This window comes from Protobothrops mucrosquamatus, unplaced genomic scaffold, assembly GCF_001527695.2.
Source record: "Protobothrops mucrosquamatus isolate PMUCROS unplaced genomic scaffold, P.Mucros_1.0 scaffold1849, whole genome shotgun sequence".
NCBI classification, from domain to species: domain Eukaryota; kingdom Metazoa; phylum Chordata; class Lepidosauria; order Squamata; family Viperidae; genus Protobothrops; species Protobothrops mucrosquamatus.
The window spans coordinates 56,901-81,458 of NW_015387979.1; the positions used below are offsets into that span (position 1 = coordinate 56,901).

The following is a 24,558-nucleotide window of genomic DNA, read 5'->3' on the forward strand; positions in this document are numbered from 1 at the left end:
GCGCCCCTGGCCCGTTTCCTAGGCGACCCTGCCCGAGCAAGAAGCGGCAGAGAATCCAGAGGCTCTCACGCCGGCGCCCTCAAAGCCAAACGTGGGCGTGGCCAGGTTTGGGTGGGGGCGTGGCCAGGTTTGGGTGGGGGCGTGGCCAGGGGAGGGAGGTGAGTTCCACCACCTTTTCTCTGAGAAAAAAAGCCCTGTTGGCCAGTGTTGGGGAACAAAACAATCATTCTGTTTTAGAATGGATGATCATATTATGGAATTTAGTTATAATGACTTTGTTAATGAGTTTTTACTAGATTTAATGAAGAGGGATATAATATGCAATTTTAAAGTTTTTTTAATTGAATATTCTTCTTTGTTCAGAGCAATTAATTAAAAGATAATTGTTGCATTAAAAAGAAATGCCATTTTAAATTAGCATGACCACTTTAGTATGACAGTTCAGAGTGAGGCATTTGAGATCACTAAAAAATAAATGTCCCAAATGGAAAATTACGTAATTTATCAATATTTTAAGAAGTTTTACTGTGCTACGTTGAATGTTCTGCATTTCTGTCCTAGTTCTGCTAAGGACAGATGTCATAATCCTCCATGCATTTGATTGCAGATTTGAACAGATTGTTTTCTAAAAATTAACTATTACCCCATAACCAGACTTAATTTTCAGAAACTAATGTTTTAATGATGAAATGATACTTGATCTGTAATTTTCATCCTACCCTTCCTTCTCACTTTCATTACAATGGAGATTTTTGATTGCTTCTCCAATAGTGATGTCTCTTTGATATTTCCCATTAGTTTTCAGTAGTTACCTTTTTGCCCGCATGCCAGCTTTCAGTTTAATGGCCTTTTTTGTGTGTTCATTTTATTTTGTTTTCCATCGTGGTTTTGTTTATTTCTTTTTTTGGTTTTTTTTTCTGTTTTCTCCTTAAATCGTCGTGATGTTTGCCCTTCATATTCCCCAATGTTTGCACATGACAAGATGTTGCCATCCCAACATTACCTCCCACTTCACTGACCAGTGCCACTACTGACCATCTAGCACCAGCTACAACTGGACCTTTGCCTTCTGCCCCTCGAGATGTTGTGGCGTCCCTTGTGTCTACTCGTTTCATCAAGCTAACATGGAGGACCCCTGCATCTGACCCACAGGGAGACAATCTTACCTACTCAGTGTTCTACACCAAGGAAATGAGTAACAGGTGTGCTTATTTAAATATTGCTAAACTGTGAGCCTTTAGGAGTATTGGCCCATAACTAAAAAACAGTAATTGGGCTGATAGGCGAAGTATGACAGCCTCCAATTTTAGTAAGTACTACAGACTGAAGTTTAAATATGAAAATAACCAGAATTAGATATTTAGTTCAGCTGATTTCACAAAATTGTGCAGGCTTTTGTGATGCTAAGATATCAAGCTATGCCAAAGGCATAGATCATTGATGGAAGATACCCTCAGATTCCACTCGTGCAAAGATTGTATTAAATACTTCCAGTCATGAGTCTCTATATGCTGTACAATATATACTGTTCTGCAATAATTATTTGCTTCATTTTTTTCTATTCATCTTTTTGTGGCAGATCTTTTAACAGTCTGGGCTCCCAGGTTGTAAATCCTGATAAAAACATTGTAGTGCTTTTTTTAAGCAGGTCATGTTGTACAAATTTCTGACTGAAAAGTCATATTTTGTTCAAGTTGTATTAAAAGTTAGGTGTCCGTTATTTGAAGACCAAGGGGGTTACAAATGAGTTTATTTTATATCATCTAGGCCACATTAATTCAATGAAGTTTATCATAGTTACTTTGCATCTTTTATAATGCAAAGCTATGGCTGCCCAATTGATTGTCCTAGAGTAAGTCAAAACAGCAGTATCTTAAATAGTTAAATCATGGCAACTGTCACCATGATTTAACTTTTTAAGATACTTTGATCTGGATGATTTACAAAACAGCAGTAGCAATATTCACCCATAACTGATGATTTCATTCCAACATAAAACAACAATAATCTGTCCTAATAAGTCATAACTGCCCATTTCCACTCCCAAATCTTTTTTTCCCTTTTTTTTAAATAAAGGGAGCGTGTTGAAAACACAAGTCATCCCGGAGAAATGCAAGTGACAGTCCAAAACCTGATGCCTGAAACAGTATATATTTTCAGAGTGGTAGCACAAAACAAACATGGACCTGGGGAGAGCTCAGTACCATTGAAAGTAGCCACACAGCCTGAGGGTAAGCATTAAATATCGGCGGGCCTATATATTTCATAGAATGCTATTTACATTGCTCTTTTTACAGTTTGTTGTTAATATTTTTTTATTATTATTTTGTAATATGCCCTGCTTATTATTTAGTTCAGCTTCCAGGTCCAGCCCCCAACATTCGTGCATATGCTACCTCTCCCACGTCAATCACTGTTACTTGGGGTACACCCTTATCTGGCAACGGTGAGATTCAGAACTACAAACTGTATTACATGGAGAAAGGAACAGAGAATGAACAGGTGAGATACATTAGTGTGTATGTTAAGAAAGTAATTTTTACATTTGCGTATCACGATTATGAGATATAATTCTTGGATCTATTTATCATTTGCTGTTGCTGCTAATAGCTAAGACCTAGAAAAAACCCTACTCCAGTTAGATCAGAATGTCTCCTCAAGAAAAGCATGGGCTGATAGGGATGCCCCTGTTCTCTGAGCTCTTGCTCGCAATATACGAAGAGGTGACTTTTTCCTGATGCTAATTGTCTGGTGGAGTGACCTTCTGATGAATTTTCACATATATTAAAATCCAGTTTTTGCTTTGGCTTTGAACAATGGCTTACCCTCACCCACTACGACAGGGGTGTCAAACTGTCGGTCTGCGGGCCGGACGCGTCACGTGGAAGCCACACCCACCCCATTGCCGGCAATGGCAAAACCGGCCCGATACGTTGCGCGATGTCACGTGACGTCGCGAGTTTGACATGCCTGCACTACGAGTTTTAAACCAATGTCTATTTTGATAAACCAACAGTTTTGGTCTTCCTGATATATTGTTGTATCCAGTTCATTGGATTTATCCAATGTTGAGTGACAAGTCTTGTCAGCAATGACAGTTCTCTTTAGGATTAGCTACTTTTGTTCGTTTTGGATCCTTGACCATATAAACATCTTCACCATCATTGTTAATCAAATAGCTAGATTAGTAAGATTAGCATTTCTTGAGATAGGCTAATATTTATTATCTATGGCAAGTATTTCAATTAATACTGAAATCCAGATCTTGGGAGTTTCGTCAAAATACTTTTGTCAATACTTCCTTTTATTTTTGATCTTATTGGTGCAAAACTATAAAAGCATTCATTTATTCAAAAACCATGCCTTTGTTATTCTGACTGTTTAGGAAGCTTTGCTTTGAATCTAAATAGATTATTTTGTCCTCGATTATATTGTGTTTATGATATGAACACAGGATAGCTGGGAGAGAGAGAGAAATCTCCAGAACCAGAAATGAGCAAATATTCAAGTATAGCCATAATTTCAGCCTCATGTGGATTGAGCATATTAAATACATTATCGAGCCCAAATTATGATTTATACATCATAATTTTTCATATTTTTAAATAGGACATTGATGTTGGAGGTCTTTCCTATACAATAATTGGTTTGAAAAAATATACAGAATATAGTTTCAGAGTTGTGGCTTACAATAAGCATGGTCCAGGAGTCTCTACTCAAGATGTTGTCATTCGAACCCTGTCAGATGGTAAGTGTTTTCCAATTACAGAAAGAATTCATATGTATTTATTTGCATTTTGTACATAACCAATTTGCTTCTATCAACACAAAGTATTATTATCTTGGCAGTAGATTTGTAGATACTGCTCTGAAAATTTACACACACACGTACGCGCACAAACACATCCACAAATGCAGTGAAATTGGGAGATCATGGTAAAATCTACTTGATTTTAAACTGAAACAGCTATAATTCCATTTTTAATTTACATTGGGGATATAGGGCTCCCTGAGAGATGTTCAATTTTGAAGCAGATTTGAGTAACTTCTTTTAATATTTCTAGTTCCCAGTGCTGCGCCCCAGAATCTAACACTAGAAGTGCAAAACTCTAAGGTAAGACACTTCTCTCTTTAGACATAAGATGAAGCATTTTATTTTCTTCCTTAGATCTTGAGTGTATGATGAATCAGCTGTGATTTATAAACTTCCCTATTTTTGGACTGGATAAAATCTCAATTTGCATGCTTAAAAGCTGCAGTAATCATTGACTGTACTAGCTCAGTGTGCCAATAGTGAAGATTTTCATTGTTTCAGGACCAATGGTGAAGAGTCATGTTGATGTTTCAAAGTATGTTGTGGAAATTATTGATACATACATACATACAATATTATTTGCAAGTTACACAATTGAGTTGTTTCCAGATACATAATTTTAAAGTCAGAGATATTAAGTTTATATATAATATTTCTAAGTATGTGTAAACTATTTCTCGGACCAGTATAGTGGAGATTAATGAAGCATGACAATTAGCCTAATTTAATTTAGAGAATATGATTTATAATGCCGTTTAACTTCCCACAGAGCATTATGATGCATTGGCAGCCTCCTCCCACAGGAACACACAATGGGCAAATTACTGGCTATAAGATTCGCTACCGAAAAGTGATACGCAAAAGTGATGTCACCGAAATCATTGTGGGGACACAACTTTCACAGCTCATTGAAGGTGAATAAGTTGGAATTCCCAATCTAATAATAACCTAAACTAACTGCAAGCTTCTTATTTTAGGAAAACAAGAGGGTCTATTATACAAAATAACCTTCTCTGTCCTTGTAATATTTCTTTTGCTCTTAGCTCATTCTAGTTTGTGGGTTCATCACAGATGCTCCTTTTTCAGTCAAGCCATCCTAAAGATTGGCGGGCGTTTCTTATCTCTCGGGAAGTCCCTCTTTTGTTCTGCCTTCTCTGTCCTTGAAATAAGGCTTAATCCATCTAGAAATGTCCCCCTAAATCAGATTTTATCAGATGAGAATATTTTAATTCACTTTTGTTTTGTTAACGTGTTTGTCTAGGTGTTTTGCTTTTATAGAAAATGTTAAGACCACCTGCTGTGGAAATAAAATGAGTAAATCATTTGGAACTCTTTAGTCCTCCTATTTGCTGAAGGAAAATTACATAGTCTTTTGCCACCAACATACAGGAAAGGTCATTGCAGTGTGTCAGTCCTCTCAGGCTTGATAGATAGTAATTTCTGTCAACCAAATCTTTTGGAGCCTTACGGCAAACGTTGTTGATTTGTCCTGCTTAGCTGTGGGTTATGCTCCAGTAATCATCAGGAAGATGAAAGGCCAAAACATAAAATTATTTGTTTAACTAGATCTGTGTCAGCCGTGACTCAAATGATAACTTCGAAATAATCATCATTTGAAGATACTCATTGGGGCACTTTGAAGTAACAGGATAATGGAACTATTGCTGTTCTAATTAGAAGCAGAACGCTTGCTTGCAATTAATATTGAAGACTATATTTCAGTATGATGTGTTTTGTACCAGGTTTGGAACGAGGTACCGAGTACAGCTTCCGAGTGGCTGCCTTAACAGTTAATGGCACAGGAATAGCTACGGATTGGATATCAGCAGAAACATTTGAAAGCGACCTTGATGGTATGGTTAACCAAGATTTAACCAGAGTACATGTGTTACGAACGTGAAAGCTTCGTGAGAAAAGGCAGAAATGAAGGGTGGGAGGCACATCCAGACTTGCAAGATTCTGTCACTCTAGCTGTTACAGTAAAGGTAGTCCTGACATCAGTAGTACTTTATAGGGCTAAGAAGCTACGGTATTTTATTTTATTTATTTTACATTTATTTATTCATTAAATGTTTGTGCCACCCATCTCCCCTATAAGGTGACTCTGGGCGGATATAATGGTTTAAATAACTTGGTGACGTCACTTAAAAGTAAATAAGTCCTTTAGGTTTATTATTTCTTAGCTTAACGTATTTAAATAAGTTCTCTTCTTTGTAGAAACTCGTGTTCCAGAAGTGCCAAGTTCGTTGCACGTCCGTCCACTTGTAACCAGTATTGTTGTCAGCTGGACCCCACCAGAAAACCAAAACATTGTGGTCAGAGGCTATGCTATAGGGTATGGTGTAGGCAGTCCACACGCTCAGACTATCAAGGTGGATTATAAGCAACGATACTACACTATTGAAAATTTGGGTAATTACAAAAGATTTTAATCTGATACTTCGCTAAGTAACAATATAAAATCAATGCTGATCCAAATGCTTGCTTTTTATGTCCTCCTTTGGTGATAAAAGTGTCTGTATCTATATTCACTCTAGTTTTCATGTTTGGAAATAATAGCAAAATGAACGAATGTTAAGTTTCTTTAATTCTTGTTGTAGTGCCTGAGTTAATACAATAAAGCTAAATTATTTTGAATTATCTCTGAAAACAGATGTTTCTAGTGTGCATCGTGCGGTTTCATGCTGTATGTGAAAATATCAAGCACATTTATTATAATAGAAAAAAGTAATGATTTGCTATAAAAATTGAATTAATAATTTTTTTTCCAGATCCCAGTTCCCATTATGTGATAACTTTGAAAGCATATAACAACGTTGGTGAAGGAATTCCTCTTTATGAAAGTGCAGTGACTAGAGCCTATACAGGTAAAGATAGGATAGCCAAGATGGTTTAGCTAAAAAATATATTGGAAGTACAAACCATATCTAGTTTGCTGATGGCTTGTTTCTTTGTTCTGTGTTCAGAGATGATTTGCTGAACTGTCTTCTGAGCAATGACTTTGAAATCTGGATCAGTGATTTCCTGATTTCCTTTATAACCCCTACTATCAGTTTGGGACATTGGCCATGGCATGAATTATACATTCTTAAATTTGTTTGCTGAGCTTCCCAATCTACAGTATTATAATTGTAAGCATGTTGGTTTAGACCCATGTCAATCAAAAGCATGTTATGTTTTTCAGTACTGTGTGTCGTTATCATTTTTTAAACTAAACGACCAGTTGGATAAAAACCAAACTTTTAAACATTGTAGAGAGGTCAATCAATCAATCCATCAGTCAATCAGCATAGAGCTGGACCTTGGAGGTCTTCTAGTCCAACCCCGTGCTCAAGCAGGAGACCCTATATCATTTCAGACAAATGGCTGTCCAGTCTCTTCTTACAAGCCTCCAGTGATGGAGCATCCACAACTTCTGGAGGCCAGCTGTTCCACTGGTTAATTGTCCTCACTGTTAGGAAGTTTCTCCTTAGTTCCAGGTTTCTTCTCTCCTTAATTAGTTTCCATCCATTGTTTCTGGTCTTGCCTTCTGGTGCTTTGGAGAATAAGTTGAGCCCCTCTTCTTTGTGGCAGCCCCCTCAAATATTGGAATACTGCTATCATGTCACCCCTGGTCCTTCTTTTCTCTAGAGTAACCAAACCCAGTTCCTGCAACCGTTCTTAATATGTTTTAGTCTCCAGTCCTTTAATCATCCTAGCTGATTTGTTAAATTGTTACTGTTTGACAAAAGGCACTATCTGGTAGGTAATTTGAAAGAAAACACTGATTTGGTATTTTGTTGCTGGGCTGCTAGATCCTAGTTGTTCTTATAAAGATATTTTCTGAATGTCTTTCAGCTTGCAGAAATGCAGACTTTCCTTTTAATACTAGGCATTAATCCTGTTTACTCCTCTATCACTGTCTCTGTTGGATGCTAATTCTACCTTGATTTTCCAGAGTTGGAATAAATTAATATTTTAATGCAACTATAATACTGTATATCCCAATTAGTAAACTTTCAAATGAATACCCAGGTTTGAAAGTCATTGTCCTCGTTATCTTCGATAACCTACTCAAATGCTAAGTCCTGTAGAATCTGTGGATGCCGTGTATTTTAAAAAGGAAGCAAAATAATTACTGAGGTCTTGTTTTTTTGCTGGTGCCATGTTGCTTATTAACTCTGGCTTTTCTCTCTTTTTCTCCACTCCTCACCTCTCATTCCATTGTATTACCCTGCATTCCACCCTTTTGTTTCTATTCACGTATAAACGCCACCTTTCTTTTGTATTGCAATACCCTACATTTTACCCATCAATTCTTTAGACACTTCTGAAGTTGATTTATTTGTTGTTAATGCTCCATACACTCCAGTGCCAGACCCCTCCCCCATGATGCCACCCGTGGGAGTTCAGGCTTCCATCTTGAGCCACGACACCGTTCGCATTACCTGGGCAGACAATTCTCTGCCAAAGAGCCAGAAGGTTTCAGATAACCGTTACTACACCGTCCGCTGGAAAACCAACATCCCTGCAAACACAAAGTACAAGGTAAGGAAAATGGTGGGATCGCAGGAATTTTGCCCAAACCTTCTGCAACCAAAAAAGAAATTGAATGTCTGTTTCCATGAGTGAGCAAGAGAAAGGGGAACAATAGGAACGAAATATTTTACACTTTTATTTTCTGATTTTCATAGACAGCAAATACAACAACCTTAAGCTTCTTGGTCACCGGCTTAAAACCAAACACCTTATACGAATTCTCTGTCATGGTGACAAAAGGCCGAAGAGCAAGCACATGGAGCATGACAGCCCATGGCACTACTTTTGAACAAGGTATTCGTCATATGCCATGCCTTTATTAACAGGATTATGTTGTTGTTATTTCCTTTGCTTTAGCCTTTTTTTTTTTTTTGTAGAAAACACTCTGGATTATAAAGATCTGTTTTTAATTGACATTTTCTTGCAGTTCCAACTTCTCCACCCAAAGATGTAACGGTGGTAAGCAAAGAAGGAAAGCCCAGAACTATAATTGTCAACTGGCAGCCTCCATCTGAAGCCAATGGCAAAATTACAGGTGAAATGTCTTTTGGATAAAATACAGTGAGGATGATGTGGTTACAGATAAATGAGAAGAAAGATACTAGTTATGTTGGATCCACTCTTAAGTTTTTTTTTATTGATTGTGCTTACATATTTTTGGGTGGCAAAAGGGATGATTCATCGGATGCACAACAAATGCAACAGTGTGCATGCAGTTGTCCCTTGCCTGTGCAAATGTCTGAGTTGTGCAATGCTTCAGATACGATTTCAGAAAGATACTTCAGAGTACGGAGGACTAGAGATGTATTGCTTGTCTCCAACTTCTTAAGTAGCTTCCCACCACCCCAGGCAGAGTTGCACAACAGCTGTGGAGAGCAGCTGCCCAATGGCAGGAAAAGAAATAGCTACTTGACAGAGTTGCAAAAGAGATGCTGTATTTGTGCCCTTGGGCACTCTGAACCACTTTGGGGGATTGAATTGGAAGTGCTGTACAACCTTACTACATATGTTTACAAACTCTTGGCACATACAAAATTTGCCAGTTTAAGCAACATCTGGAAGAAGGTGTACATGTGGTTGAGGGCTGGGCTAAAAGAAAATGAATGGATGGGGAGGGATGGTCTCGCCCTCCTTAAACGCACACACTTTTTCTAATGGCAATAGTTCAAAACCTGTGTTTTTAGGAGAAGAGATTGCAAGACGAAAACTTGAAAACGTGATTTTTTTTCAGAGCTTGGAGACATGCCTTCATAACTCACCAGCTCTTCTGTTTTTGTTACGCAGGCTACATAATTTACTATAACACCGATGCCAATGCTGAAATACACGATTGGGTCATTGAACCCGTCGTAGGCAATAGACTGACCCACCAGATTCAAGAGCTGACCCTTGACACAGCGTATTATTTCAAGATCCAAGCCCGGAACTCCAAAGGCATGGGCCCTATGTCAGAGGCCGTTCAATTCAGGACACCTAAAGGTAGGTTGCAGCGGAAGGCCCAACGCTTCTGATTTACTATATGAAACAAGCAATTGATGAGGAAAAATGGGTTTCACCTGGTACCGGGAGCTGTAAAACATTTTTAAAAAGGTAATTTTCTATCTGGGATTTTGGTTTTACTTTGCCATGACCCAGGTGGATGGAAACAAACAGTTGTTAAAACGTTTGTGATAAAGGAAAGGTAGGTAGTAATTCTTTCATGTTATTTCTGTAGGGCAGCAGTTCCTAACATTTTCTATACCCTGCACCCCTAGAATGTTTCTTTTTTTAAAAAACAACAACAAGTTTTATTAATTTTCCAGTTTTACATCCCAAGTGTTTAGGAAGCAGCGTGGTGATTGGGTAATCAATAGTCCAGTAACAAGATCTTTCGTACATGTCTCAGGTTACATCATCAAAAATTCCCTCTCTTATTTCCCTTGATTATTATATCACATTCAAATTAATACATTTCTAATTATAACTCAATCAATTAAGGCATTTATCAATATATTTTAACTTATACATATCCATGTCCTGTTTTTAAATTTTACCTAACTTCAATTACAGTGTTCCAATTTAGCCTTTAAATATTTAGACTTCGGGTAACCCAAATTTCCCTTATTTCATTACAAAATAGTTGCCATATCTAAAACACACATATTGTTTATTTAAGTACATTCTTACTTAATTTCACAAATATATTCTATTGCTCATCCTAGTACCTCATCACTTACTAATAAAGTATCCTTTGTTGTCTCAATCCAACTTCCGTATTATAATTCAAAACTATATGCTAATGGCTAATTTTCATTTCCCTTATAAATCTAAGTCCTAAATATTAAATCAGTTAATATCTTTTAAAATCTCCTTAGCCCTTTAAGTAAGATTCTGATACATTCTCGCACCCCTTACAAAAGTAATACCTGGTTATGCATATACGCTATAATTTTGAAACTTCTAAACCCAAGTTTTCACACCCCCTGGAATATCGTCTCACACCCCCGGTTGGGAACCTCTGCTGCAGGGTGAAAACCAATAAGCACTAAATTAAAGGGTATTTTTGTGATAAGCAATATTTTACATGGGGTTTTTTTTAGCAGATTGTTTATCAGGCATTGTCTTCATTAGAAGAACTTATTATTATTATCTGGACTTCTACGCTGCAACGCAGCGGCCTGGAATGTTTTTGTTAGGAAATAGGTTTCTGAGATTTATGTAATATATTGGCTGATCTGAAGAGCAGCTAATGCTTTCTGAAAGGCTTTAGCCCAGGGGTGGGCAACCTTGTCTCTTTGAGAGATGCGTTCTCCCAGGATTCATCTTTTGGGAGCTGGATGGCATGCCACGGCTGGTCAAAGCTGAAGCAAGCCGGGAGAAAAGTCCCATTTTTTATTCCTCGTGCCTCTTTCCTTCCTTGCTGTCGTTCTGGCCTGCTGCTTCCTCGTTCTCTTTTCTTCTTCAAGCGACAGGCTGTTGAGGAAACCGTACAGATGGGTGCCTCTGCTTCTTTTCAGCCCCAAGTTTGTGTCTTGCAAAAGGTTTTGTCATTAGGTGAAAGATTCCACCTACGTTTTTAGCAGTAGTACAGGTAGGCCTCAAGTTATGACCGTATTGGAACCTGCCCTTTATAGTGCTGGTTATACATTGGGTAAACCATGTGTGACCCACCTGACTTTTACAGCCTCTTTTACAGCAGTCATTAACCAAAGCCAGTTTTTCAACAAAACCAGTCAGGAAAATGCGGTCACATGACCACGGGATGCTACAAACAGCCGTAAATGCGGGCTGGTTGCTGAGCACCTGAAATGTGGTCACATAATAATGGGGGGTCATAAATACCCTCCAGGGAGGTCCCATCAGAACTTTGAATTTGGGTCATAAATACCCTCCAGGGAGGTCCCATCAGAATTTTGAATGGTCACTAAGTGACCATTCGGTAATGGAGGACATTTGAGTTTCATAGTGTCCAATATGAGTATCATTTTCAGAGATTGTTCTTTCCATGTCACTGAACGTTGCTCTCTTGTGTGCTTCTTCTTCCCCTGTGCTTGCCTTGGTAGCTGAATCATCAGATAAAATGTCTAATGATCAAGGTAAACCAATAAATCTGCTTTATGTTGTGGTGCTATCTTTTATGAGTATTATTGTTCTACTTGTGCTATTGAATGACAATATTCTTGTGAAATTTTAAAATATAAAACCCTGGGGCTCCTTTTGGCGGACAGTATATTTGGAATGTATGCAATTTTTTAAAAAATCTAAAGTGAAATTATTGCAAATTAAAAACTCCACAGTGACTTTTAAACTCTCTGTATGCCACTACGTTTCGCTCTTTTTAAAATGAAAATATTCCATTTATTGGATGGGAGTTTTGATTTTTTTTTAATCTTTTAGGGTTGTTTTTTTTTACTCTTATAGTATTCCTTTATTTCTTAGAAGGCCTGACAATACGGTTGCAAAAATAATTCACATAAATAAATAAGGATTTGTTTGTATATGGTTATCAGAAACCAAAATCAATATACAATAGCTTTAAATAAACGAAAGCAAGAAAGCAATAAGAATAATAAAGGCCCTCAGTGGCAAAGAACGGTTGCAATCATCCAGCCTTGTGTTCTCTTTGAAGTGAGTTTTTCACTACATTTACTTCTTATCAGCCCCCAAAGGACAGGAACATCTATCAACTGGAATTTGTCAAGAACTGGATGCTACATCGGTTGTAGAGATTCTTACATGTGATCTGGGCTTTGTTAGAAAGGATTAAGCAGGGGGGATAATCATAATGTGCCCACTTCCCTTTTGGATTTAATATGTCTTGAAAATACCTGCCATATCAGTGATAGTATGAGGTCTTGTAAGATAAGCATTAGGCTCCAGCTGTAAAAAAATGGGGGAAAGGGAATTAGGAAAAAAGAAAAACATGTACAGAAAATTACATGTATATAAAATTACATTTTGTCTTGTTATCAGAAAAGATTTAGGCTTTGATTACAAAGGTATATTATCGCTATTAATATAATTAGTTTGACGTCTTTAAATATCTGCTACAATCTCTCGGTGTATATCTGTGTGTGTGTGTGTGTGTACTTGGAGTATGTGTCTATCTTGGAGATAGGTGGGCAATCAGACAAAAACTCAGCCTCTTAGAGGGCTTCAGAGACCAGTTATTTGATGAGATTACAAAAAAGGATGTAATTAACACTTCCAAATATATTTTTAGGGGCTTTAGGGTTTGTTTTTTTAGCGTTTTAACATTGGGGATTGAAGCAAAAGTATTATGAGAATCGAACTGTTCCTATTTCCTCCTTTAACTCCCTCCCCCCCCAAAAAAAGTCCAATATTTTTCCACTAAAATTCTTTAGCAAAATAATCTAAATTCTCTGGCACAACTTGGCATTGATGTTTTTGAGAGGGCTCTTTTTTAAAAAAAGTTGTTGGCCTATTGGAACCCTCCTGTTCCCATAACCCTAACCATAATCCATATTTGGGGTAATTTAATCTCAAACTGAATAGGTGCTGGAGAGCCACAAATTGCCTATCTGTGATCTGTGTAAAACCAAAAGAACAATGTATTAAATTTTCAAAAGTGAACAAGATGAGATAGTCAAAACCCTGAACATGTTACTTTTTTATTTTTCAGCATTGGGATCTGCAGGAAAAGGAAACCGGCCAGTGGATGTTGGAACAGATTATAAAACACCCATCAGTGGTCAGTATCTTCTCATCTCTGTTTGTGGCCAAGCACTTGAAACGGTTCATGTTATAATTTCCCCAAATATAGTGATTTTCAGGTCAATTTTCAGTGTCAAGGGCTTATTAGAGAAAAACTCAGTTGGAATTCCTGACAAGGCAGGATGTATCTCTCGCATAACATGGGCTTTGATTTAGCCTAAGCAGTAATTTTCAATTCTTTCATTCACATTGAAATTACAGCTCTAAAATAATTTTGAGTAATTTTTCTGTTCTTTCTTAGGAAGCAACAGCCCTCATGGCAGCCCCTCCCCCCTAGAATACAATATGCTTCTGATAATAATTGTGTCTGTGGGAGTGATCACCATTGTGGTTGTAGTGATTGTTGCTGTATTTTGCACGCGACGGACCACCTCTCACCAAAAAAAGTAAGGTTTTGTTTTCAGTTGCCTTGGGGGGGGGGGGTGAGTGAGTGAATGTCTTTCTGCTGGTTTCAGGGATACAGATTTACAATGAAAGCAAAATAAAAGGCACACTAAAGTTGCCTATTTTACTTTTGTGGACTTAAATTTTAGGGCTTTCTCAAATAAAAATTCTGTGCCTGCTTAACAGCTCTAGACTTCTCTGATTCTATAATATGAATAATGTTGGAGGGTGAATTAATGTATTCAGATAATATGCAATGATAGTTAATAATGGTTCGGATTCAGTATAGTTGAAACCATTTCAGAACTATATTTTGGGTGGATGGGTTTGTTTGTTTTTTTATGAGCTGCTGTGCCTCTGTTTCTCCATGGTAGGAACATTTGCCTCACTCTTCCCTGATAATATTTTCTTTTCTTTTTTTTCTGTTTGCCAGCATAGAAGTAGATCAGATGAAGAAACTGGTTCTGCAGGAAGGCTAAAATTATGCTTTATTGAGATAGGCTTACAGTGATAAGATCTGGTGGTCTTAACAGCTTCTGGATGACTTCTCCAAGGTCATCTCCATAGCTGCTTCCTTCCCCTTCTGCATTAAGTGTGGATGAGGTGATTTTCATTGCCACAGGATATACAGCAGCCAGTGGCAGGACAGTCCCCAATATTTAAAGTCAGCAGAAGTGAAAACAGTAACTGTTTGCCTTCATGCTGCTTCTCGGTGCTTGAGAGGTAAAAATGTTGATGGTACAGAATGGACTTTGGCACCCAAGTAAGATACGTAAGGACCCTTCTTTGAGATGAGCATTTGGAAAGAAAGAATGAAGATCCTTCATGCACAATCCAAAGCATATTAATAAAGGGAAATATTGGTAGCTCAGGGTTGAAATCTGCTCTCTGAGCTTGGTTGTTTGTACTAATGAGGTTACCTAGTTTGGGTAATCTGCAAGAAAACAGTCAAGCTCAGAGAGCACCAAGGACCCTCACAAAAAGTACTACTGGGCAGCGTTATTCTTCGCAAAGATACTTTTATAGAAGATCATTCTTGCAGGAAAATGGGATAAGTGGTTTTTTTTTTCCTTTCAAAGAAAACGAGCCGCTTGTAAATCTGTGAATGGGTCTCATAAATACAAAGGCAATTCCAAGGACGTCAAGCCACCGGATCTTTGGATCCATCACGAGAGGCTGGAGCTGAAGCCTATTGATAAATCTCCAGATCCCAATCCTATCATGACCGATACCCCAATCCCTCGTAATTCCCAAGACATCACACCCGTTGACAACTCTATGGACAGCAACATTCACCAGAGACGAAACTCATACAGAGGTGAGGATAGATGATGCTGACCTCATTCTTAGCTTGGTAGTAAATGATAGAACCCGACGTAACAAAGTTGCATAGAATAGATTGTGGTGAAGAGTTGTGAAAATTCCCCTATTAGGACAGCTCACTTCAGTTGCCACAAATTTTTTTTTTACTAATCATTCCATGTTTACATAACAGATGTCATGGTTCCGACAGATGAAACTCTTCAAAAGAACTTCGAGGCATTGTTTACCTTAAAGAATCTTTATTTTGAGTAGCATAACATCGGTACTGCATAATCAAGCCAAAAACTGAATTCCCCTCCCCTGAGCACATAGTATCAAAGCATAATTCCCTCCTCCAATTAACAGTCATAAATCACATTCCCCAATTAGCTTGAAGTGTGGGCTTCCTTTCCTGTCAATTTCTTATCAGCTCTGGTTACAATAACCTTGTTTCTCACGCTGGATTCAGTGTTGTTATGTCTAGCTCAGTGTTTCTCAACCTTGACAATTTTAAGGCATTTGGACTTCAACTCCCAGAATTCCACAGCCAGCAATGTCCACATGCCTTTAAGTCCACATGCCTTAAAATTGTCAAGGTTGAGAAACACTGGCTCTAGCTGGACTCTCGTTCACATCCCCCCTCCCAGCATCATCTAACTCTAAAAGCAAAAAGGTAAAAGATGGCTACATTTCCATCTGTTGTCAATGCAAAAACATCCAGTGTTAGCAGCGTTGACAATCAGAATGTAAATCAGAAAAAAAAATGCAGTAGTAATGCTATTAATGGCTCATTATTGTCGAGCATATCATTTGTATTACTAAAAAGTGGATTCTTCTCCACTTTTGAGAATTTCAGCCGCAAAGGCTGCAGATTTCTTTGAATGAAACATTTTTTTTGAAGGCAGTGAAAATACTTTTTCAATACTTGAAGGGCCCCTCTTTAGGAAAAGATGGTTGTTTTAAAATGCTTTCCTGCTGAATCTTACGGTTCTTTCCTAACAGTGATAGCGAACCTTTTAGAGACCGAGTGCCCAAACTGCAACCCAAAACCCACTTATTTATCGCCGGGTGCCAGGTGGGCGTGGCCCACTGGGTGGGCGTGGCTGTGGTGGTCATGGCAGATTGGGTGGGTTGGCCAAGGTGGGCGTGGTCACCTTGATGTTGCTCGTGGGGAGGGACACCTGGGGGGCTAGTCAGGGTTGGGGGAGATCCAGAGGGTCTCTGGCAGGTGGGGCGGTGGGCAGGAGGCTCGTCCTGCGGGGTGAGGCGAGGTGAAGCGAGGCAGGGCGGGGTTGCCATTGTCTCAGGGCAAGGCGAGGCAGGGGCCGGGGCGGCTGCTCCCTGACACCATCGTCCCCCACACACAGAGGCCAGCAAGTGCATGGGGGCCGACAGTGTCCGTCAGGAGCCACAGCCTGCCAGCTCCTCGACCGGCGCACTCTGGGGCTCCGCAGCCCGCCGCCAGCAGTTCAGAGAAGCCGCCTCTGAGCTGGACGGCCAGCTGACAGCTGAGGAGGCGATGCAGTGGGTCGTGCCCGGGAAAAGGAGAGCATGTGAGGCCAGGAGGGATGGGATGGAGGGGAGGGAAACCAGCCATGCTGGGATGCATCCAGCCACCTGAGACCTCGGCGAGTTAGCGGACGGCTGGTTGAAGAGGGACAGTTGCCATCTCCGGGGCATGGCGCGTGTGCCCACAGAGAGAGCTCTGAGTGCCGCCTATGGCACGCGTGCCATAGGTTCTCCACCACTGTTTCCTAATGGACATCAAGACGAGCAGAACCTAACTTTTGATCTTCTGAATCCAGGGCATGAGTCAGAGGATAGCATGTCCACCCTGGCAGGAAGAAGAGGGATGCGGCCAAAGATGATGATGCCCTTTGATTCTCAACCTCCTCAACGTAAGTCTAGCTTCAGGGTTTACCTCCCAAAGCCGACTTGATTGAGTCAAACACGGTTCTGGCTCCATCTCATCCATGCAAGATTAGCTTGCCGTACGTTTAAAGCAATAGTCCAATGCCCAAGTTTTAAGAGCAGTAATTAAACTTCTGGCTAAATAGCCTGTTTACATTTTCCTTCGACTGGGACTTCAACCCCAGGCCCTCTTGTTTTTGTAGATTCATCCCAGCAGCAGAAAATAATTCAACCTGCCTGTCTGTGTGTCGTGCAGATATTCTGAGCAGAATAGCCTGCATTATATCACAGGTTAGACTTACACCCGGAAATGAACGGGCTTGGACTTTTCACCTTAGTATAGGGATGTAATTTATGGTTCTCCATAGCAATATGCTAATGACAAGCCTAGCAGAGTTAAATTACAAATATTACCAGCAAAAATGGAGTTTGCACAGCCATTGTTTATGTATGGCCAGTCCAAAAAATGGTCATGTACAACTGAGGGTTCTATCAATTTAATCTATTTAACTGTTATGGAGTAGATAAATGCCAGAACCACACAGATCAGTGCCAGATTGCAATTGTAAATTAGCCAGATCCTGCTATTTTTTCCCCCTCAACCTTAATAAAGGGAGATCAGTAACGTTCCTTCATTTTCAGAGATTATTTCTTTCTATCATGGTGTGCTGTTAATGTGTGGTTCTTTTTACTGGAAAACTAAGTTTTATTATGGCTAAAGGCTGGCATAGAATAATGGAACCAGTAACATGAGAATAGTTGAGTTACTGAGTTTGTTGTAAGCTGTACTCTTTATTTTATTCCAATCTGCAATATATCTTAAACTATTCAGATCTTTGATACTATTCATTATAAGATACATTGCAGGTTTATCATTTATCATGATCTCACAACTATATTCCCTTCCATTGGCAGTGTGGGAACAGGGAATTAAACTTTCTTTGGGTTTTATTTTAAAAGCATTATGTTTACATGGGTTAAAGAATAACCTAACTACAGCAAGCGGAAAGTAATGGATCTGCAGCCAGCTCAATTAAAACCTAGGATTTCTCTGTTGATTTCAACACAGGAAACAATCTATATAGTGAAAATATGATCCTTTAAGGTTACTTAAGAATCGAAGATTTATAAATGAACTCGGCAGTAGCATGAGTGCAGAAATTGTGAACTGAAGGGAAATTATCATATCAGTGATTTATTTGGGGATGTGTTTCTGTACACTTTAAATCGAGTTCATCAACTGAACAATTTTATGTGGAGGAATGCATCCAATTACGTTTATATAATGCCATAAAGTTGGAGACACCGTGTTCAAAATTACCCATTCCTAATTATGATCCAACGCCTAGCTGCCAATCCATCCTCAGATACCATAATTCCTCTTTGCTCATATATGGCAGACGCTTCAGTTTGATCATCTGTGCTTCAATCTCACGTCTCACCTCAGCGTAGGGTGCCGGGAAACCAGTAAATTTCCTTTCAAGCAAATCAGATGCTTTTCAGCACCCAGCCAGCCCAGCATCTGCAATTCTTGCTTCCTAATGTTTGTATCCCTGGGGATTTCTTGACAGAACAGTGTCTCTTCTTCCAGATCTCTGGAACCGGGCGTCCTGGTCTCTCTGTCTGTTTGTTTCAATGCATTTTTGTTGATGAAAGTGGGATGGGGGGCTTCACTTCAGCCCGCATGCCGGTTGGTCTTCTGTTAAGCTTTTTTTTTTCTGTCTTATGTTCGTTCGCAGCTGTGGTTAGTGCTCATCCCATCCATTCTCTTGATAACCCTCACCATCATTTCCACTCCGGCAGCCTGGCCTCTCCAACCTGCAACTATCTCCATCATCAGGCAAACCTATGGCCAGTTGGCACATCTGTGTCCCATTCAGACAGGGCTAATTCCACAGGTGAGAAGAACGGTCAGTTTTTGGAGGACCAGAGAATCGTGAGGACCAGAACCTCACGCGATCTAATTGCAGATATCAAACGACCTGTTTGGGTGGCCCATCTCTAGCCCAAATCTACCAAACTCGGAAGGTTGTATCTACTGATTGGAACTAATTATGTGCTCCTTTTTCCTTTTGCAACGGCACACACACTGTAGACGGATTTGATTTGTTTTGCCGCACTTTTGTTCTGTTGGGAGTCGAACTGTTAAACTGCTCAACAGCCCTCCACACCTTAAGCGCTGAGAATAAGGTGGTCGTTTCTGTGCTTTTAGTAAACGGCACATTTAAGCTTTTGGAATTTTATTTAATCTTGGATCTGATGGTAATTCAGCTTCTCTGTTGAGAATTTAGATTTGCATAATTTGCTCTCTTATTATTAAAGCTGCAAATAATGACTCTGAAGTGAGAACGCTCCCTTGTTTAATTGTAGAGCGCTAGTAGCATCTGATTTAATTTCCAACATCAAGAGTCCCCGTTTTTGCATCGCATGTGGAAAAACTAACAGCTTAGAGGAATCTATACCTAGCATTAATAAAACCACCTGAAAGCTAGCCAACTAAGAAATCTCCAGACACTTCACTGAAGGGATGAATAAGATAGAAAATTCAGTGGGTGATTTGGAAAGCTTAATATTATTCAGTGATTGTATCAGATGCTAAGATTTAAAACAAAAACAATTTAACCCTTTATGTAGCCTTAATAAAAAGCATAAAACTTTAGCAGCAGTGTAGAGTTGTGTATAAGTGCTAACTAAGTGAGCTTTGGGGTGATTTTTTTTTTTCATTCTCTCAGCTTGTTGGCCTTCTTTGGAACTAAAGAGAGTTTGTGACCCAACGAATAGCATTGAAGGCGCCGGGCAATTTCAGGGACTCTCTGAGTGTTAGGTTGAAAAGTTAAAGTTAACGGTTCACTTCCTTCATTTCCAGAAACGATTCGAAATACGCCTAGCACAGACACCATGCCAGCTTCTTCGTCTCAGACATGTTGTGCCGAACACCCAGAGCCAGAGAGTGCGTCGGCATCCTACCTACCCAGTACCCAGGAAGAGGAGACAGGCCAGAATCTCCCCACTGCCCACGTCCGTCCTTCTCATCCTCTGAAGAGCTTCGCTGTGCCAGCCGTCCCACCCACTGGCAGCGCTTACGACCCTGCCTTGCCAAGCACCCCTTTACTATCGCAGCAAGGTGAGTACGGAAGAGGGAAAGTTGAATGGAGAGGATAGGTGAGCAATACCTTAACACATCTTCTAGATCATAGGTCCCCAACCTTTTGGGCACCAGGGACCGGTTCTGTGGAGAGAGGTTTTTCCGCAGACTGGAGGGTGCGTGGTTTTGTGTGCTGCCTGCATCCCGTGGATGGGGCTTTGCTTGTTTGTGCTGGCATGCTGCAGCCCGGTACCGGTCCACGGCCCGGGGGTTGGGGACCCCTGAACTAGGCAATGCCAGGGTGTTAAAACATCCTTAAATTGCTAGCTTAGTGTTAAGGGCAAATACAGCCAATAGTTACAATAGCCATGCTTGTAAAGTAGAGGTCCCCAACCTTTTGAGCACCAGGGACCGGTTCCGTGGAGAGGATTTTCCGTGGACTGAAGGATGAATGGTTTTGTGTGCTGCCTGCATCCCACGGATGGGGCTTTGTTTGTGCGGACCGGTTGCTGGCATGCCGCAGCCCGGTACTAGTCCACGGCCTGGGGGTTGGGGACGCCTGTTCTAGATTGGCGTTTCCTTTTTTAAGCTTCTGGAATTCCCCAGCCAGCACGTGTGGAGTTTAAGTCCTCACATCTCAAAGTTGCCAAATGTGAAAAAACGCTGATCCAGAAACAAATGTCAGAACTTCTTTGAAGTTTTTGACAACTGCTACAAAGTCACAATTACTGTAGAAGATCAGCTTAATGGCACTCTTCTGCAGGAATGTCTTGGTGTGGGGGGTATTGAATAAATCACTTTTCTTGTTACACTGACCCTTTTATTTTCTTTAATGCAAAGAACTGATCTCTCCTGTCTTGCCAATTTAGCAGGGAAGCTTAGAAGAAAATAGCCACGTTCCCCACCTTTTGCTTTTTTTTTAAGAAAAAAAATCTGTGCAGTTTATATAAAAATGATTTTGCCCTTTTCTTGAGCCTTCTAATTCTACTCACAGAATTGTGTTCAAACTTATCATCGCATTTTTAAAAACATCACAATTAAAACATTGCTTTCTCAGATAATCAGGAGCTCTAAAGTCTTTGGGTCCAGTCCAATGTTCAATGTGTACAGAGTGCTGTACCAATAAAAAGGAATAAGTAATAAAAAGTCCTAAGGAGTGGCAAGTAATAAGATATTGCCCGTCGGTCTGAGGCAAATGAGAATTTTGAGGTAGTGAGGCCAGAGGCAAGGTCAAAATGCTGCAGAAATTATGCCATCACCCAAATATAGCTAGTACTAAATCAAAGCTGGTTGCAGAAAGTTGAATATTTGGAATAAATAAATCCCCCCTGAGTAAACCACAATTGCCATGGGACTCTTCCAAAGATAATTTTTTTCCCATCTCTTTGCACTTGGGATATAAATGTTACTGATGCTCGTATAGGCTAGGTGGGTCTGGTTCTGCCATGGGTGCCGTGATAGGACTCAATTCCACAAAAATAGGGAACCTTAAGAGCCGTGGTGGTGCAGTGGTTAGAATGCAGCATTACAGGCTAACTCTGCCCACAGCCAGGAGTTCGATCCTGACCAGCTCAAAGTTGGCTTAGCCTTCCATCCTTCCGAGGTCGGTAAAATGAGAATCCAGATAATTGGGGGGGGGGGGCAAGATGCTGACTTTGTAAACTGCTTAGACAGGACTGTAAAGCCTTATGAAGCGGTATATAAGTCTAAGGGCTATTGCTATTAAGAGCTGTGGTGGCAGAACGTAGCATTGCAGGCTGACTCTGCCCCCTGCCAGCAGTTCGACCAGCTCAAGGTTGGCTTAGCCTTCCATCCTTCCGAGGTCGGTAAAGTGAGGACCCAGATAGTTGGGGGGGGCAAGATGCTGACTTTGTAAACGGCTTAGACAGGACTGTAAAACCTTATGAAGCAGTATATAAGTCTAAGTGCTATTGCTATTAAGTGGTTCCTGCTCTTCCTTCCCAGCAGCCAAGTGGGCTCATTAAAGCAAGGAAGAAGACAATTGTGGCATTACAATTGAAGCACCATCCTTTTGTGTATCTATGGCTCATTGATGCCTATACAAAAGGGGAGGGGTTTGGATCACGATGACACAGCTGCCATCTTTCCTGTTTTGACTTTCCCTGGGAACGTCATTTTCCTAAACGAATTTCCCAGCAAAACGTCCATGACATCTAGGATCATATATCGCTGCTTTCCAAAGTATTATCCTTACGGCCTCCCAGCTTAGGTTCATTCAAGGCTTCTAAATAACAGTTTCAGTCTTTGGCTTCTGCGGTTTTTCAGTTATAATAGTGTCCGTTGATTTGTAGTTGGCGGGCTGTGTGTAGACTTGGTGCAGAATCAAAACCTGAAAGGAATGTCATTGCATCCGACTGTGTTGAATCACCACAAACCTGGTTCATTATCCACATGCCATTACATACGTTTGTCAGTTAAGAGATTGACCGTGATTATAACTGTGTCAAGCTTCTAGCCATCCAGTTCATTCAGTGAAGACAGCATCAATTGGAACTCTAGGCAGGACTCGGCCTCCCATGCCAGTTGTAGTCCCGAGTGCCCCTGAAGTGCAGGAAACCACAAGGATGCTTGAAGACACAGAAAGTGTAAGTGTACTTCTGGACTATGACTTGATCACACTATGTCATATTTGGCTCTGTGCCGGTGCATAAATGTAAAAGTAATAGCAGGGAGACCCTTCCCCACTGCACACTGAAGGCAGAGGGAAACTAGATCAAATACAGAGAGTCCTCAACTTATAAACACAAGTGGGAGCAGAATGTCCATTGCTAAGCAAGGAGGTTGTTAAGGGAGTACTATCTAACTTTGCAACCTTTTTGGCCCATTTATGAAGCAAATCCCTTCGGCTGTTAAATGAATCACACAGTCATTAAGCAAATCCAGCTTCCCCCATTGACTTGCTTAGCATCAAAAGCCAACTAGTTGGGAAGGTCGCAAATGGTGATCACATGACCACCAGGATGCTGCAACTGTCATAAATATATGCCCTTTGTGCCCCCAGGAGAACTAAGTCCAGCCCACCTTGATTTCCATTGATTCTTATCTACCTCCAATTTGCTTTGGCCGTTAGTAGTTCAGATTCTTGTAGAGAGCTTAAGCTTGCAATAAATCTTTATAACCATTTGAACTGCCTGGATCTTCTGATTTTCCTGGCTGCTTGGCAGTCGGTAAAACGAGGACCTAGATTGTTGGGGGCCATATGCTGACACCGTAAACCGCTTAGAGAGTGCTGTAAAGCACCAGGAAGCGGTATATAAGTCTAAGGGCTCTTGGTAACCTTCCTTTTCCCCCACACAAGACAGTTCATCTTGTCCAATAACCCTGTTAAATCTCCTACAGAATTACGAACCGGATGAACTCACCAAAGAGATGGCCCACCTGGAAGGACTAATGAAGGACCTTAACGCCATCACCACAGCGTGATCACTTTCCCCAAGGAATGACTCCAAATCACAGGTCTTGGGACTTCGCCTTGGAGCACAAGGAAATGTATAAAGACTAGGGGACAGCACAAAAGGAGACCTGCCACCAGCCGCGGCAGCAGCATCAGGGCCCGTTTCTGGTTAACCAAGTGACTCTTCTCGCTCATGGGGCTGAAACGGACCTCTTTGAATGTTGGGATTTCCGCTTCCTGTTGAGACGATGATGCTGATACGAGGAAGGGATGGGGCGACGTCTCAGGCTGATGGAATCCAGCATCCAGACGAAGTTAGCCTCCATCGGAGACCGCATTTGTCTCGGAGCTGCGACCTTCCCTGCTTTTTCAGTGTTGGACATTCACATTTATGTAAAATTTTATTTGTGTGTTTTTATTTTATTGTATCTTTTTTTTTTTATTAAAAAGTGTAATCTGACAAAAAAAAAAAAAGAAATTTGTGTTGTTTCCCCCACAGCCTAGAAGGATGTCCGATTGCTTGTTCTATTGTGTATACGGGAATTCATTGCCAGTGTGGATTGTTCCGTTCATTTGTTCGTTCGGATTTTTATTTTTTATTTCTTTTAGCGTGTATAATTCTGTCACCTCCCAGCAGTTAATCCATGGCCTCGGGGTATGCTGCATTGCTTTTTGTAAGCGTTTTTTTTTATTTTTATATTATAATAATTCAAAAAGCCTGACTAGATCCTTTCTCATCGCTGTGAGGTTAACTATCTGTTTGGATTGAAATGTAACACCGAGGAAACTTTTTTTGTTTTGGAGCATTTCCAGTACAGGAGTAGAATAAGTAGCCTTGGGCTGGGAGCCACAGAGTGGTAGGAAGTTTCATTGTTTACAGGGACAATGCAATGCAACTTTATCCGTCGGACTCTT

The 24,558-nt window shown here is 40.3% G+C and overlaps 1 protein-coding gene across 1 annotated transcript in view; it reads left to right on the forward strand.

Moving 5' to 3' along the window:
- Positions 1 to 24,057, forward strand: part of NEO1 (neogenin 1) — a gene marked incomplete at its 5' end in the record, with an annotated part of 36,030 nt that extends 11,973 nt beyond the window's left edge. The window contains 21 exons of the mRNA XM_015823366.1: positions 1,043 to 1,202; positions 2,077 to 2,231; positions 2,354 to 2,502; positions 3,610 to 3,748; positions 4,065 to 4,114; positions 4,584 to 4,728; positions 5,557 to 5,667; positions 6,032 to 6,226; positions 6,586 to 6,681; positions 8,166 to 8,341; positions 8,488 to 8,626; positions 8,760 to 8,867; positions 9,617 to 9,811; positions 13,455 to 13,523; positions 13,788 to 13,932; positions 15,010 to 15,248; positions 17,038 to 17,130; positions 18,883 to 19,041; positions 20,010 to 20,267; positions 22,698 to 22,834; positions 23,589 to 24,057. Of these exons, the coding sequence (XP_015678852.1) occupies positions 1,043 to 1,202; positions 2,077 to 2,231; positions 2,354 to 2,502; positions 3,610 to 3,748; positions 4,065 to 4,114; positions 4,584 to 4,728; positions 5,557 to 5,667; positions 6,032 to 6,226; positions 6,586 to 6,681; positions 8,166 to 8,341; positions 8,488 to 8,626; positions 8,760 to 8,867; positions 9,617 to 9,811; positions 13,455 to 13,523; positions 13,788 to 13,932; positions 15,010 to 15,248; positions 17,038 to 17,130; positions 18,883 to 19,041; positions 20,010 to 20,267; positions 22,698 to 22,834; positions 23,589 to 23,672 (3,002 nt within the window). The remainder of the gene's footprint in view (positions 1 to 1,042; positions 1,203 to 2,076; positions 2,232 to 2,353; positions 2,503 to 3,609; positions 3,749 to 4,064; positions 4,115 to 4,583; positions 4,729 to 5,556; positions 5,668 to 6,031; positions 6,227 to 6,585; positions 6,682 to 8,165; positions 8,342 to 8,487; positions 8,627 to 8,759; positions 8,868 to 9,616; positions 9,812 to 13,454; positions 13,524 to 13,787; positions 13,933 to 15,009; positions 15,249 to 17,037; positions 17,131 to 18,882; positions 19,042 to 20,009; positions 20,268 to 22,697; positions 22,835 to 23,588) is intronic.
- Between the last annotated feature and the right edge of the window lie 501 nt (positions 24,058 to 24,558).